At 48.6% G+C, this 17,228-nt stretch overlaps 1 gene segment (V, D, J or C); it reads right to left on the reverse strand.

Moving 5' to 3' along the window:
- Window positions 1-5,868: 5,868 nt before the first annotated feature.
- LOC136597899 (immunoglobulin kappa variable 3-20-like) lies at window positions 5,869-6,324 on the reverse strand. The segment is given in 2 exon segments: window positions 5,869-6,179; window positions 6,276-6,324. Coding segments are annotated over 2 exon segments (360 nt in total).
- Window positions 6,325-17,228: the final 10,904 nt, after the last annotated feature.

Here is a 17,228-nt window from a genome sequence, read left to right on the forward strand (position 1 = left end):
TGGGCAATTCAAGAAAGTGATGGGAACGACACAGCAACGGATAAAGCAGGCGAGGGGCTACATGTTGGGCTGCATCTCAAGTTCACAGGTCCCACTATTAAGCCACAATAGCGGCAAGAGTGGGCCCCCCCCCCTCCCAGCAACTTTTACTTCTGAAAAGCCCTCATTAGCAATGCATAACTTTGCTAAGCACCACACTACCTCCAACAAAGCACAATCACTGCCTGCATGACACTCCGCTGCCACTTCTCCTGGGTTACATGCTGACCAACCCCCCCCCCCCCCCGCAAGACCCAGTGTCCACAGCGCACACCAAACTGTTCCTGCCCAGCCTTCAGCTGCCCTCATGCCACGCCACACTCATGTCTATTTATAAGTGCGTCTGCCATGAGGAGGAACCGCAGGCGCACACTGCAGAGGGTTGGCACGGCTAGGCAGCGACCCTCTTTAAAAGGGGCGGGGCGATAGTCCACAATGCTGTACAGAAGCAATGAGAAATCCAATCCTGTACCACCTCCATCTGGAGCTGCACACGTGGGCATAGCAATGGGGAACCTATGTGCCACACACTATTCATTCTGTCAAGGTGTCTGCATGCCCCAGTCAGACCGGGGTTTTTTATAAATAGTCACAGGTAGGTACAACTCCGCAATGGGAATTCCGTGTGCACCCACGGCATGGGTGGCTCCCTGGAACCCACAGGCTGTACATAAATGTATCCCATTGCAGTGCCCTGGACAGCAGAGCTAACGTCAGATTAAATGCAGGTGGGCTTCAGCCCACACTGCATGCCCCAACCGGAGCAGGGTTTTTAATTCATAGACACAGGCAGGTACATCTCCCTATTGTGAAGTCCCTGTGGACCGACAGCATGGGTGGGTGCCAGGAAGCCACCGGCGGTACATAAATATATCCCATTGCATTGCCCATCACAGCTGAGGTAATAAATTCATGTTTAATGCAGGTGGGCTTCGGCCCACACTGCATGCCGCAGTCAGACTGGGGTTCTTTAAAAGTGGACACATGCAGTTACAACTCCCTGTGGACCCACAGCATGGGTGGGTGCCAGGAAGCCACTGGCGGTACATAAATACATCCCATTGCAGTGCCCAACATAGCTGATGTAACGTCAGCTGTAATGCAGGTGGGCTAAAAATTAATTTGATTACACTGTAGGCGAGGGCCCCCAAAAATTGGTGTACCAACAGTACTAATGTACCTCAGAAAAATTGCCCATGCCCAACCAAGAGGGCAGGTGAAACCCATTAATGGCTTTGGTTAATGTGGCTTAATTGGTAACTAGGCCAGGAGGCAGCCCAGTTAAAAAAAAATTGGTTGAGGTGAAAGTTTCAACGCTTTAATGAGCATTGAAACGTATAAAAATTGTTTAGAAAAATTACATGACTGAGCCTTGTGGCCCTAAGAAAAATTGCCCGTTTGGCGTGATTATGTGAGGTTTCAGGAGGAGGAGCAGGAGGAGGAGGAGGAATATTATACACAGATTGATGAAGCAAAAAGGTCGCTTTTGATGGGGATAGAGAACGATGCTTCCATCCGCGGGTGCAGCCTACGTATTGCTTAGGTTTTGATGCTGTCCGCTGGTGGAGAAGAGAAGTCTGGGGAAATCCAGGCTTTGTTCATCTTGATGAGTGTTAGCCTGTCTGCACTGTCGGTTGACAGGCGGGTACGCTTATCTGTGATGATTCCCCCAGCCGCACTAAACACCCTCTCTGACAAGACGCTAGCCGCAGGACAAGCAAGCACCTCCAGGGCATACAGCGCGAGTTCAGGCCACGTGTCCAGCTTCGACACCCAGTAGTTGTAGGGGGCAGAGGCATCACGGAGGACGGTCGTGCGATCGGCTACGTACTCCCTCACCATCCTTTTACAGTGCTCCCGCCGACTCAGCCGTGACTGGGGAGCGGTGACACAGTCTTGCTGGCGAGCCATAAAGCTGTCAAGGGCCTTAAAGAGTGTTGCCCTGCCTGTGCTGTACATGCTGTCTGATCTCCGCGCCTCCCCTGCTACCTGGCCCTCGGAACTGCGCCTTCGGCCACTAGCGCTGTCGGATGGGAAGTTTACCATCAGTTTGTCCGCCAGGGTCCTGTGGTATAGCAACACTCTCGAACCCCTTTCCTCTTCGGGTATGAGAGTGGAAAGGTTATCCTTATACCGTGGGTCAAGCAGTGTGTACACCCAGTAATCCGTAGTGGCCAGAATGCGTGTAACGCGAGGGTCACGAGAAAGGCATCCTAACATGAAGTCAGCCATGTGTGCCAGGGTACCTGTACGCAACACATGGCTGTCCTCACTAGGAAGATCACTTTCAGGATCCTCCTCCTCCTCCTCCTCCTCCTCCTCAGGCCATACACGCTGAAAGGATGACAGGCCAGCAGCATGTGTACCCTCACCAGTGGGCCAAGCTGTCTCTTCCCCCTCCTCCTCATCTTCCTCCTCCTCCTCCTCCTCACCGCGCTGAGATATAGACAGGAGGGTGCTCTGACTATCCAGCGACATACTGTCTTCCCCCGGCTCTGTTTCCGAGCGCAAAGCGTCTGCCTTTATGCTTTGCAGGGAACTTCTCAAGAGGCATAGCAGAAGAATGGTGACGCTAATGATTGCAGCATCGCCGCTCACCACCTGAGTAGACTCCTCAAACTTTCCAAGGACCTGGCAGATGTCTGCCAACCAGGCCCACTCTTCTGAAAAGAATTGAGGAGGCTGACTCCCACTGCGCCGCCCATGTTGGAGTTGGTATTCCACTATAGCTCTACGCTGCTCATAGAGCCTGGCCAACATGTGCAGCGTAGAGTTTCACCGTGTGGGCACGTCGCACTGCAGTCGGTGCACTGGCAGATTAAACTGATGTTGCAGGGTGCGCAGGGTGGCAGCGTCCGTGTGGGATTTGCGGAAATGTGCGCAGAGCCGGCGCACCTTTCCGAGCAGGTCTGACAAGCGTGGGTAGCTTTTCAGAAAGCGCTGAACCACCAAATTAAAGACGTGGGCCAGGCATGGCACGTGCGTGAGGCTGCCGAGCTGCAGAGCCGCCACCAGGTTACGGCCGTTGTCACACATGACCATGCCCGGTTGGAGGCTCAGTGGCGCAAGCCAGCGGTCGGTCTGCTCTGTCAGACCCTGCAACAGTTTGTGGGCCGTGTGCCTCTTATCTCCTAAGCTGAGTAGTTTCAGCACGGCCTGCTGACGCTTGCCCACCGCTGTGCTGCCACGCCGCGCGACACCGACTGCTGGCGACGTGCTGCTGCTTCTGACACATCTTGTTTGCGAGACAGAGGTTGCGTTGGAGGAGGAGGAGGAGGGTGCTTTAGTGGAGGAAGCATACACTGCCGCAGATACCACCACCGAGCTGTGGCCCGCAATTCTGGCCACCCAATGTGCCGTCAGGGAGATATAGTGGCCCTGCCCGCCTGTGCTTGTCCACGTGTCCGTTGTTAAGTGGACCTTGGCAGAAACCGCGTTGGTGAGGGCGCGTACAATGTTGCGGGAGACGTGGTCGTGCAGGGCTGGGACGGCACATCGGGAAAAATAGTGGCGACTGGGAACTGAGTAGCACGGGGCCGCCGCTGCCATCATACTTTTGAAGGACTCCGTTTCCACAACCCTATACGGCAGCATCTCAAGGCTGATAAATTTGGCTACGTGCACGTTTAACGCTTGAGCGTGCGGGTGCGTGGCGGCGTACTTGCGCTAGCGACGGCTGGACGCTTCGCTGACAGACATTGGTGGATGGGGCCGAGGACAGCGTAGGTGAGGGTGTGGGTGCAGGCCAGGAGACGGTAGTGCCTGTGTCCTCAGAGCGGGGTTGGATCTCAGTGGCATGTTGGGGCACAGGGGGAGAGGCAGCGGTGCAAACCGGAGGTGGTGAACGGCCTTCGTCCCACCTTGTGGGGTGCTTGGCCATCATATGTCTGCGCATGCTGGTGGTGGTGAGGCTGGTGGTGGTGGCTCCCCGGCTGATCTTGGCGTGACAAAGGGTGCACACCACTGTTCGTCGGTCGTCTGCACTCTCAGTGAAAAACTGCCAGACTTTTGAGCACCTCGGCCTCTGCAGGGTGGCATGGCGCGAGGGGGCGCTTTGGGAAACAGCTGGTGGATTATTCGGTCTGGCCCTGCCTCTACCCCTGGACACCGCACTGCCTCTTGCAACCTGCCCTGCTGCTGCCCTTGCCTCCCCCTCTGAAGACCTGTCCTCAGTAGGCGTAGCAAACCAGGTGGGGTCAGTCACCTCATTGTCCTGCTGCTCTTCCTCTGAATCCTCTGTGCGCTCCTCTCTCGGACTTATTGCCCTTACTACTACCTCACTGATAGACAACTGTGTCTCATCGTCATCGGCCTCCTCACCCACTGAAAGGTCTTGAGACAGTTGCCGGAAGTCCCCAGCCTCATCCCCCGGACCCCGGGAACTTTCCAATGGTTGGGCATCAGTCACGATAAACTCCTCTGGTGGGAGAGGAACCACTGCTGCCCAATCTAAGCAGGGGCCCGAGAACAGTTCCTGGGAGTCTGCCCGCTCCTCAGAATGTCTCATTTTCATGGGGTGAGGAGGCTGGGAGGAAGGAGGAGCAGCAGCCAGAGGATTCTGAGTTGCAGCAGTGGACGGCGCAGAACTGTGGGTGGACGATAGATTGCTGGAAGCACTTTCTGCCATCTACGACAGGACCTGCTCACACTGCTCATTTTCTAATAAAGGTCTACCGCGTGGACCCATTAAATGTGTGATGAATGTGGGGACGCCAGAAACGTGCCACTCTCCTAATCCCGCAGCAGTCAGCTGCGATACACCTGGATCAGGAGCTCGGCCTGTGCCCACACCCGGACTAGGGCCTCCGCGTCCTTGGCCGCGCCCACGTCCTCTAGGCCTTCCCCCTACCCCTCAGCATGCTGTATTACCAGTAATGCAGAAACAGAACGCTGTAATTAAATGTGCCGCTTATTGGCCTGTGGTTGGAGGCTGACTTCGCTTACGGAACGCCAGGAAATAATTTGGCGCAAGCCTGCTGTAACACTTAGCTGGCTGCGTATGATTTTGTAGAACTACTACACCCAGCACACACAGACCCAGAACACTGAGCACAGTGACAGGCAGGCCAAATAGATTTGTTGCCTAATATTTTTTAGAAAAGGCCCACTGCCTATATTCAATCAATAATATGTCTTCTGTCCCTGCCTCCACACTTCTCTCCCTGGAGTATTACTGCAGGGTGCAATGCTCTGCACGGCCGATATACCAAAAAAAAAAATGTGCAAAATGTGCACACGGTTAGATGTGGCCCTAAGAAGGACCGTTGGGGTTCTTGAAGCCTACAATAACTCCTAACACTCTCCCTATAGCAGCTCCAACACGATAGCACTTTCCCTCAGCTATGTCAGAATGCATCTGTGGCGAGCCGCGGGAGGGGCCGATTTTTATACTCCGGTGACACCTGATCTCGCCAGCCACTCACTGCAGGGGGGTGGTATAGGGCTTGAACGTCACAGGGGGGAGTTGTAATGCCTTCCCTGTCTTTCTATTGGCCAGAAAAGCGCGCTAACGCCTCAGAGATAAAAGGGAAAGTAACCCGAACATCGCGTGGTACTCGTCACGAATAACGAGCATCTCGAACACGCTAATACTCGAACGAGTATCAAGCTCGGACGAGTACGTTCACTCATCTCTAGTTACCATTAATGAATCTCCCTGATGTCCCAAAAGTTGGCAACTATGTTTTTAAGAACAATATAGAAGATGCAGCAGTGCATGAAAAGAGGTGAAACCACAGAAGACGTCTCATCTGAGCTCCTTCTCTGTAATACAGAATATGATTCTTCTCTGCCAGTAAATGACGAAGGAGGTTTTTGTACGGCTCTGTATCACTGTGTGACAGGATAGCTCTCATACTGCTGACAGTAATAATGTGCTATATCGTCTTTTGTCAATTCTGTGATCGTTAACTTGAAATTAGTTCCAGATCCAGATCCAGAGAATCGGTCTGGGACTCCTGGTTGTCGGTTGCTTGTACCATAGATAAGAAGCTTTGGAGATTGTCCTGGTTTCTGCTGGTACCAGTGTAATCGGTTCGTGCTTACACCAAAACTGCATGTACATGAGAAGATGACGGTATCTCCCGGGGACACAGCGGTATATTCTGGAGACACGGTCAGTACAATCTGTGCACAGGATCCTGAGGAGAAATAAGAGGAGACATGAATGTATTTCTATCATGGCTGTAATCTGACATCTGTGCTGCTGGACTTTACACTGTGTCAGTAACTCTCACCATGAAGAGACATCAGTAAGACACCCAGCAGAAGCCCCTGAGAAGCCATCTTTATGTCTCTGGAGGGACAGCACAGACTATAGAGATGTCACCTGTACAATGTCTCCTATATAACAGCTGGAATCACTGGGGAACGGCCCCTGAGAGCAGATACACAAATATCACATGCAAATCATCTTCTACTTCTCAGTATCACAGTTATTGTCTCTTTATGACAACTTCATTCAGTGAGCAGAAGATCAGATATAAGAGCTCTAATAAGGAGAGAACTCTTTCTATGGTGGAATTCCTCCTGATCACGTTCTATATCCTCCTTGTTTAGTACATTCCTGGGAGGAAAATATATTTAGTGTATAATATATTACGTATCACCCATCACACAATAATCAGAAAGAAGGTTCATTCTCATTTCCACTTTACGCTTGCAGAATGCTCAAAAACAGAAATGCAGTATGCTTTATACCATAGTTGTCTTTAGAGGGTGCGTAAATTCGCATCCGATACCCACGCAATTGCATAGTGTACTATGCAATTTTATAGGGAAAACAACACACCAGGGAGGAATGAGGCTGTACAGCCTTTCATATTATGGATGAAGTGAACGCTCCCCGACAGACCAAAAAGTACAGTAAAATGTGCAGTTAGGCGTGCAATAAAGTTACCTTCAGGGCGAGCACCCACTGGCGTTTGTGTTTTCGCCGCGTGTCCCGCGTTTTTCCGCGCGTTTTCCGCGGCGTTTTTCGCGGCGTTTTCGCGGCTTTTCCATTAATTTCCATGGAGAAAAATAAGGACACATATGCAACTGACAGCTCCTATGTTAAAAACGCAAACGCAACGCAAAAAAAACGCCAGTGGACAGGAACACATGTTATCTCTATGCCTGTGCAGGAAAAACGCAAAACGCAAAACGCAAAACGCAGGTAAAAAAACGCCAGTGGGTGCTCGCCCTCAGTGTGCAATATGGCATGCTATCATATGTATTTTTGCGCTTACACTTATGTGAGGTTGCCCTAAAAGTTACAGGGTTTGTGTATAGCCATAGAGCCCAAGTATGTTACAGACACTGAAATATATGGTATTATTGTATCTTGACGCCACCAGGAAGTCCTGGTGGAGACAAGACTGCCTTTCTTTTATGGAGGAATAAGGAATATAAGTCTTATTTCATCTCATGCTGCCTGGACTACATATATTTTCCAAGACTATCAAGGGGGTGACACTGCCTGTACCTTATTGGCTGCAGACAACGCTCCCCTGCAGGTCCTGCCAGACCACTAATCTGCTGCTGTTCGGGCTCGCTGATGGAAGTTCCCCGCTGGTGCTGTTAGTATCGGTAGCCGTCCTCCGCTGCTGCTGCCACTGGCTGTCCCCTTCTGCTGCCGTTGTGTGTTAGTTGGCTATTGTTCCGGCTCCCACTGTATTTGGTCCCTCCTGGCCCTGAAGGAAGGTTCCCGCTGCAGCTGTAAGTGAGCATGGGCACTTTGAGCCGCACACCTTTGCAGACGAAGGAGCCCTCTCCTCCTCTCCCCCCTTCCCACTGTCTTTAACCACAGAGGCTTCCCCGGCGGCGCCCAGCTGAAAACCCCTTCCCCGGCATTGGACCAGAAGCCGGTACCCCGCTCTGTGTAGAACCGCAGAGCGGGTTCGCCATGAGTGGAGACACAGTGCCATGAAGTGCATTTGCCACCAGCACATCAGAAGCCACTCCCCCCCCCCTTTCCGACAGCAGGGAAGACACACTTACGGGAGGGCCGGCACTGACACACGGCGTCCAGACTCAGAGCAGCACAGCAGCAGGGAGCCGGCAGCAGCGCACTACAGTCCCTTTCATGTCTCCCCTGCACACAGCATGAGGAGAGCAGGGAGCCTACAGCGCAAAGGGACTGAGTTTAAGGCTGTGGGCACATAGAGCAGCAGGTGGAGGACAGCTGAGAGGCCACAGCAGGGAGCCTGCAGTGCTGGAGGTTAAAGCACTTTAGCACCTTCCAGGACCTTCAATTATTGACCCTATCGGGAGTTAGGGGTGTGACAGGGGCATTCCTCCTGTCAAACCCCTAGCTTCCGGTGGCATCAAGATACAATAATACCGAAATATATAAAGAACCTGTGATTATTTAAAGAGCATGAAACTCAAATCTAAAGTCAATTTACCTGTAAGGGTTTACTCACACGTATGTCATCTGCATGTTTTGCATGCATTTTTCATGCGCATGAAACACAGTACTAAAAACCCATTGATTTCTATTGGGCCATTCACATTTGTGTGTTTTTCCATGTGCGTGATACACACCTTGAAAAAAAAAAAAAGCTGCATGTCCAATTTTGGTACATATTACACACATAATACACATCAACAAAGGCTGCAGGGATTTAACATATGCGGTAAATACATATGTGTATGGTTATTTGCTGTGAATTACGTACTTTACACATGTGAAATATACGCACATAATACCCCGGACACAAACACCAACGTGCATGTATGCTTATTTACTAAGGCAAGACTGTTATTGTTTACTGCCATGTGTTCTCCAATCACATAGGGATCTGCCACAAACAAGCTGCCACTGACAGATGGGCTATTCTACTGTGTTATCAGCTATTTTCTATATTACTTAGATGTTAGATTTGACAAACACATAGTAATATAATAACACAGTGTGTAAGGTTGAATACACCCATATCCATCCAGTTCAGCCTAGTATCAAGTAATGTTGATCCAGAGGAGACAAAAAAACACCAATGAGGTAGAAACTAAATTTTCTCCTTTTAGTGAACAAAATTCCTTCCTGATTTCAATCTGGCAATCAGAATAATCCCCGGATCACCGACCCTTCTGTAGTAATCAGTGATTATAACATGTAATATCATTACACTCAGGAAAGTCGTCCAGCCTCTCTTATACCTGCTAAGCAGATAATATAATTGCATTAGTCAGAATATACCTGCAAATAGCGGGATGAAGCATGAAGCTGCCGAACTGTAGGTCACGGGATAAATTAAGGTCTGACAGAGTGCAGGGCCACTTCAGCCAGGGTGGCTTCAGCAGCAGATGGCCGGAGCACACCTGGATTCTCTGGCCATGGTCATAGTAGTAGAGGAGTGCCCGATCTCCCACTCACCTCATAAGAGAGGAGGCACCAAGGGCCTGCTGCAGGTTGAGGTGCCCTTCAGAGGACCCCCTGGCTGGTCACTCCCTCTCCACCGCTAAGAGTCAAGATGAGAGACTGTCGGGGGCGTGGCCTGACTAAAGACAGAGACGGTCGCCATTCCCTGAGCTCCGCTCTGTATTCAGCCTCCATAGCAACGATTAAAGCATCGGCGGGTCCCTTCTGCTCTTCGGTGACTCACCCAAACTCTCTAACATCCCGGCGTCTCGATATGACAAGGCGCAGGACCGTGAAAGCCTTACTGCTGCCGGTAGCTGATTTCTTCTCGGCTTGGAGCGGCAGGAGAACTCCGGCAGCAGCTCGCCTCTCCTCCACAGACGGCTCTGACAGCGCCGCTGATGATCCTGCTCTGAGGCAGAAAACGGCATCGGAGAGTCCTGTCACAGCCCGGAGAGACGCATGCCGCCCTCTTGAGTGTGAGGTGAGTGAATCTTCAGCAGCCATCACACACAGCACCTCTCCCCTAGCTAAGATGGCGTCCAGCCACGTGTTGGTCCCTGGAGACTATCGGTCTCCTTCTGCAAGCCCTGAAAAGAGGCGACCTAGGCTGGAGGAGGCAACAAACACCGCTTTACCCCCTGCCAACACTGCAGAACTGTTAGACATGGTCCCAACCTCAGACCAGCCCGCGTCGGAGGCTTTCATAAAAGAAATGATGGTGGCCCTAAGAAGTACTATGAGAGAGGACCTATATGCTTTCTCATCCACATTTAACTCTAACATATCTGAAATAGAGGAGAGAATCTCACATGTAGAGAACAAAATGGGTGAACTGACCAAATCGCACAATACGCTTATTGACACACACTATGCCCTGGAGGAGGAGGTGGACCAGATCAAAGTCAAGATGGTGGATCTGGAGGACCACAATAGGCATAACAATGTGAAGTTCAGAGGTATTTCAGAGAAGATCAGTTCAGCAGACTTAAAGGACTTCCTAACACAATTAATGAAAAAGCTCCTCCCCTCCACCCCAGCTCAGGAGCTAATTATTGATAGGGCCCGTCGTTTGCAGAAACCGAAATTTTTACATGAAAATATTCCACGCGATGTTATAGCGCGGATCCACTTTTTTCATGTCAAAGAGGCTCTTATGTTCGCATCGCGAAAAATGATCGACTTGCCTCCTCAATTTTCAAACATAAAATTATTTGTGGACTTATCCGCCGCAACTATCCAAGCGAGGAAAACATTCTCCCGCATAACCACAACCCTCAGAAGAGAGAAGATCCCCTATAGGTGGGGCTTCCCCACCAAGCTTATTCTGCACAAGGAAGGCATCACGCATATTTTTAATAAGCCAGCAGAGGGAGAGAAGTCTCTTTTAGCCTGGGGCCTCCAGATCTCTGACGACCCTCAGAGCAAATCGCCTCCCCCTCGCTCCCGGGAGTCGTCCGGGGAAAACCGTCAAGCTAACCCACCCCGCTGATCCACAGTACTCTCCATAAATTTGGAGGTTGAATTTTCTCACCTGTCAGGTGAACTCTTGGTACCCCCAATCCTCCGCAGGATACCATGCCTGCGAGAACAGCTTTACATGAACGGCTGTTCCCAAGGACTTTCTGGCACAGCATCATCTATACCAGGAAAAACCCATTTTTTTTGCCTTTTTGTCTGGCGTTTAAGGTCAGACAATCCTGTTTTGAATGTTCACGTTAATGTTCTCCCCCCCACCTCACTAAAAGTCAGCAGAATCCTAGGATTTCATAAGTTTATACTGTATTATCCTCCTGCAAAATGTCGTTGAGAATATGTTCCCTTAATGCCAAAGGGCTAAACTCCCCTTTCAAAAGGTCAGCAACTTGGAAAGATGCGCTCCATGAGAGGGTTGACATCCTATGCCTTCAGGAGTCACACTTTGCTCGTGCAGCTCATCCGCTGTTCTCTCACAAAAAATTCCCCAAAATTTTCTTGTCCTGTGCCGAGAAGAAGAGAGCGGGGGTTATAATTGCTATCAAAGACACCATTGACTTAACAATTATTGATCAAATTATTGATCCTGCTGGCAGGTTCATAATTCTGGTGGGAAGGTTTAATGACACTTTACTAACACTAGTCAACCTTTACGCTCCAAATTCTTCGCAAATTTCTTTCTTAGGGCTCCCACCCACTTGCGATTTTTTTTCCTTTGCGTTTTGCGATTTTTCTGAAGAGCAATTAGGATAGAATGTGTTCCTGTCCACTTGCGTTTTTTTTTTCGGTCCATTGCAATTTTTAACATAGGAACTGTCAGTTGCATATGTGTCCTTATTTTTCTCTTAATGCACCCATGAATGTCAATGGAAATTAACAGAAAAGGCGCGAAAAAGCCGCGAAAATGCCGTAAAAATCGCGCCAAAAACGCGCGGAAAACGCTGCGTTTTTCACGCACGAAAACCGCAAACGCCAGTGGGTAGGCGCCCTTAAATAGAATCTTAAAGAAGATACGCAGAATTCAAAAAGGCAAACTTATAGTTTGCGGCGACTTCAACATTGTCCCCGACAGAAATCTTGACTTTTCCAGCTCAGTTAACAGATTATCCCCCATGCTCACACCATGGCTCCATGGACAGTCCTTATTTGATGTATATAGGTGCCTCAACTCATCATCCAGAGGCTACACCCACTACTCACCTCGCCACAGATCCTTTTCTAGGATCGACCTCTTCTTGGTTGATAAGTGGACCCTACCGGGAGTCAGGCAAGCAGATATAGGTAAAACAACGTGGTCGGACCACTCGCCTATCTTTCTCACGTTTGACACATCTAAATCTCCCCCAAACCATGGCAATTGGAGAAACAATGTCTCTCTCTTGAGAATCCCAGAATATAGGAAAATGATTAAGGAATCCCTAGCTGAATTCTTTTCGCTCAATATGAATTCAGACGTGGATATCTTCTCCATATGGTGTGCGCACAAGGCATACATAAGAGGGATACTGATCAAGATCAGCTCCCTCCACAAGAAAAAGAAATTGCTTCAAACTAGCAATATTCTTGCGCAAATCACGAAAGTGGAGCAGGATATACAGGCCGCCTCTTCAATTGAGCTTCACAGGGAACTTATGTCCCTTCGTCATAAACTTCGCCAGGAATTAATTGAGGACTATGTCAAAACTCTAAACTTCTCAAAAATGAACCACTACACGGCTTACAACAAACCCTCCAGACTAATGGCTAGAATAATAAAACAACGCCAAGCGCCCTCTAAGATCCCATTCTTGATCAAACAGGACGGATCGAAAGAGAAAATAATTCACCCCCAAGCTATAGCAGACGAATTTAGTCTCTTCTACTCCAACTTATATAATTTAAACAGAGACGACTCCACCCCTCAACCAGATCCCCAACAAATCAACAGCTTTTTGGAAAGGGTTAGCCTCCCTAAGATTACGGAGGAGCAGTTAAAATCGCTGAATTCCCCTGTCTCTTGTCTGGAGGTTCTGGAGACAATTAAAACACTGAAGGCACAAAAGGCCCCAGGTCCGGATGGCTTTTCAAATGAATACTACAAAGACTTCGCCCCGGACCTGGCGCCTTGTTTGGCTGAAACATTCAATAAAGCGGCATCCACGGGAGCTCTCCCGAGGGAAATGCTGTGTGCCACTATAGTCACGATCCCCAAGCAGGGAAAGGCCCCGAACTCGCCTGTGAACTTTCGCCCTATCTCTCTATTAAATAGCGACACAAAGCTCTATTCAAAACTACTAGCCCAGCGCCTGCTAAAAATCCTTCCACAAATAGTTCATAGTGATCAGGCGGGATTTACCAGAGGAAGGCAGGCGTCGGATGCCACCAGGAGAGTATTGAATCTCGTAGCTATGGCGGAGGCGAGCCACACCCCAGCCATTCTACTGGCTTTAGATGCTGAAAAAGCCTTTGATAGGCTTCACTGGGGGTTCGCCTTCGCCATCCTGGAGAGGTTTGGCTTCCGGGGAAACATCCTCGAGGCCATTCGGGCGCTATATGGTTTCCCATCAGCCAGAGTGCTATTCGAAGGAGTCTTTTCTAGAGCCTTCCAAACCACCCATGGCACCCGTCAGGGGTGTCCCCTATCCCCGCTACTATTTACACTCGTTATGGAGCCTCTGGCGGAGGCGATCAGACTTAATACAAATGTCAGAGGAATCCCAGCCGGATCCAGGCAACATAAAATAAGTCTCTTTGCGGACGATGTCCTGCTCCTCCTCACGGACCCCACTTCATCCTTAAGAGAAGTATACAACATAATTCAAGAATTCAGAAAAATCTCCTTCTACAAATTAAACATTGCCAAATCCCAAATCCTCGCCATAAACATAGATAACTCCCTAAAGCTTAGCATTCAAAAGGAGTTCCCATTTCAATGGGGGGAAAACAACATTCCCTACTTAGGAGTAAAAATTTGCTCTCCATTGTCCAACACTCCATCGTCAAACCTGTCCCCTCTATTATCTACCCTACAGACTGAGCTGGAGGCTCTCGCAAAGAGAGAGCCGTCGTGGCTGGGCAGAGTCAACCTTTATAAAATGTTGATCCTCCCCAAAATCCTCTACCTTTTTCGCACAATCTCCCTTCCAATCCCCAGACTGGAAGTCTCCAAATTTCAAAAGCAACTCTCGAACTTCCTATGGGGAGGTAAGAGGCCAAGGGTCGCAGCTTCTATACTCTTCCTTAATAGAAAACAGGGAGGCCTGGGAGTACCAAATTTATGGTCATATCTACAGGCGTCTAACATCAACCAATCTAGACACTGGTTGAAATCTGGGCCTGGACCAAGTTGGCTCCAGATTGAGACCCAGCTTAATGATGGTAGACCCACCCGCTCTCTTCTTCTGGCTTCCCTACTGTCCTCCCTTTCCCCAACAACACCTCCTATATATAAGCCCCATTCTATTCCCCCCCCCCCCCCCCCCCCATGCAAGCAGCTCTGGATTCTTGGTCCCGGCTGGCCCAGAGTACCAACCACCATATGACTAAAACAATTGAACACATACCAATTTCCACCCTGGAATTTTTTATCCCCAACATCCACTTGGATGGATGGATAAGAAAGGGTATTACTACCTTAAATAGTCTGCTACTGAACGATGATATTCTCCCATTTCAAACGCTAAAGGAGAAATTTGACTTACCCTCCGAAGAGGCTTTTAGATATCTTCAAATTCGCTCTTTTCTCCTTTCCGCTAAAATTGAAAGGGTGAGGATGCCGGTCAACCTTCTGAGTGTCTTAAACAATCCTTCCCCGACGTCTAGATCCCTGGTGAGAACCTGCTATGATATGCTTTCAGGTGACATGAAGGAGACAAAACGTGCGCACGTTCTCAACTGGGAGAAAGACTTAGGGAGGAAATTCACCCCTGATAAATGGCTTTCGGCCTTTACTTGGGCCAATAAAGCAACCATCAATTCCAACACTCTTGAGGTTCACATTAAGGTCCTGACCAGGTGGTACTTCACTCCAGTAGCTCTGGCCAGAACTTTCGCTGACTCGGATAGCGGATGCTGGAGACAGTGTGGCCATACAGGCAATATTTGTCACATATTCTGGAGCTGTCCAAAACTTCTGCCTTTCTGGGATGAGGTCTTCTCTATCTTGAGTAAAATTACAAAAATGTCTGTCCCCAAGTCTCCAGACCTAGCTATTCTGTTAATAGACAATAATAAATACATCCCTCATACTATGAAAAATCTGATAGGCCACATCCTCCTTTCTGCCAAATTATTGATCGCAAGGAAATGGAGGTCTATAAACTCCCCTTCCATTCTAGAACTAATACAGACAATATCTGACCACAACACTTATGAGAAATTATATGCCCTAAAAAACGGAGGCTACGAAAAATATCGAAGCAAATGGAACCCTTGGATACAAATATATTCGAACTAATTCCCAATTGCTGACCCCCGACATTCCCTTACCCTCTTCCTTCCATATCCCAGTATTCTTTCTTTTAAAGTTATCTTGCTGTTTACTATTGACTTAAAATGTAAGAAGTAAAAATTTTAAAGCAACTATATTTTTTGTTCTAACTAAGACTAATCCATGCAAGGTTGCAAAGCTATTTATGCTTTCACTCAAGATTTGGATATGGACTTTACAAAAACTCTATAAAGAAACCTGCTATTTAAATATGTTTGACTGTTACTAACACCTCGCAAAGATTTTATACATGTTTGCATAAATCTTCTATACATTCTGTATGTACCTTTCTTAAAAGATACGAAAAACCAATAAAAAACAAATTGAAAAAAAAAAAAAAAAGAGGAGAGACTGTCCAGGAGAAATCCTGGAAAGTGTCCAGGTCCAACTGTTGAATGGGGGCCTCACTTTCCTAGGGGAGTGGGGCCTGCAGCACCTTACAATACTGATGACATCGCAGACTATTCCCTCGGTGATGTGCCGGCCTATTAGCAAAGGAGAGGTAGAGACAATGCCACCTACTGGACAGAGGGTGATAGCAGCACCATGGTCCGCTCTCTTCGCGATGCTCCAGTGAGGGAGCTGACCTGACAGAAAGAATGTCAGCCTAGGGCAATGGTGAGCTCAGCTGAGTTCACCAACACTCAGTGGGGTCCAGACTTGAAGAGGAAAACATGTTGGAGAGGGGACAGATGAGGTCAGCTATGTTCTTGCCACAGAGGGACGAGCGGCAACTTGGCCCAGGACAGTTCGGTAGTCACAGAGTGACGACATTCGATCGTCCATCCTGTTGAAGCAGGAGGACTCATCTACAAAGACGCTGAGAAACGACATGCGTCATCTGGATACATTGGGGCCAGCTGGTGGGCTCACAGCTCCCTTGCAGCCTGGTGACCATATGTTGCTATGTATCATTTGTCCAGTATTAATTTTGCTAATAATTCTTCAAGCGAGGTTAGTTTGGGAGTGACGGTAGCCGTGCAAACAGAGAAGAACGGTAACACCATTCGGTTAGACGGCAAAGCAAAAGGAGAGGTTTATGTGTGTTTTGAGTGTCTGTTGGGAGCGCATTTAAAGAAGAAGGTTAAAGAAAAAGATATGATGTGATAAATACTTCAAGATTTTTTCCCTTCTTCCTTTGCAAAAATTCAATTTGGATAAATAAAAAATGATGGATTCCAAAAAGGAGGATGAAGAAAAGAAACAATGGCTTTTGATTCCTCAGAACTTCACTAACTGGTTGCAGGCTTTTGCCAGTTTAACTAGCGTTATTGGAGAAAAAGTGCTGGATAATTGTTTGGCGTAGTTTTTTTTTACTTAGATGCCATAGGTGAAGCATGTCGCACGTATGGTGGACAGACATGGCTCTGTTATGAGCAATTTCCTCAATGGAAAGCGATTAGGGCTAACATCAGGTTGGATTATAGAGACAGCTGCTTATTACAGGCATCCCCTTCAAGGCGGAGCCGGCTCCTCTGGCTCGACCAGCAATAACGGTAATACGTCGGGAGAGTCAATGGGGAAAAAGCTGGGAGTGTGTTGGCATTCGATTGTTGGGCTGTTTGATTTTTTGTGCCTATTTCGTGCCTGAGTTTTTTTAGGTATCACTATTAATACTGTTCGCATGGAATGACTGTTGCCAGAGGATAAATTAGGATCATTAGGGCAGGAACTTTTAAAGGTGTGCGTGTTGAGCAAAATTTCCCTTTAAAGTTTGCAATCGGTGTTAGGCAAATTGAAATTTGCATGTCAAATCATGTCCATGGGTTGTGGTTTCTGTCGAAAGCTGGCGTGGTCTACAGCAGGGATAAAATTGGCACATCATTTTATCAGGCTTATGGGGGGAATGAAGGCTGATTTAGATGATTGACTTGCATTTCTCGAAAAATATAATAGGCGGTC

This window comes from Eleutherodactylus coqui, unplaced genomic scaffold (assembly GCF_035609145.1).
Source record: "Eleutherodactylus coqui strain aEleCoq1 unplaced genomic scaffold, aEleCoq1.hap1 HAP1_SCAFFOLD_94, whole genome shotgun sequence".
Taxonomy (NCBI): domain Eukaryota; kingdom Metazoa; phylum Chordata; class Amphibia; order Anura; family Eleutherodactylidae; genus Eleutherodactylus; species Eleutherodactylus coqui.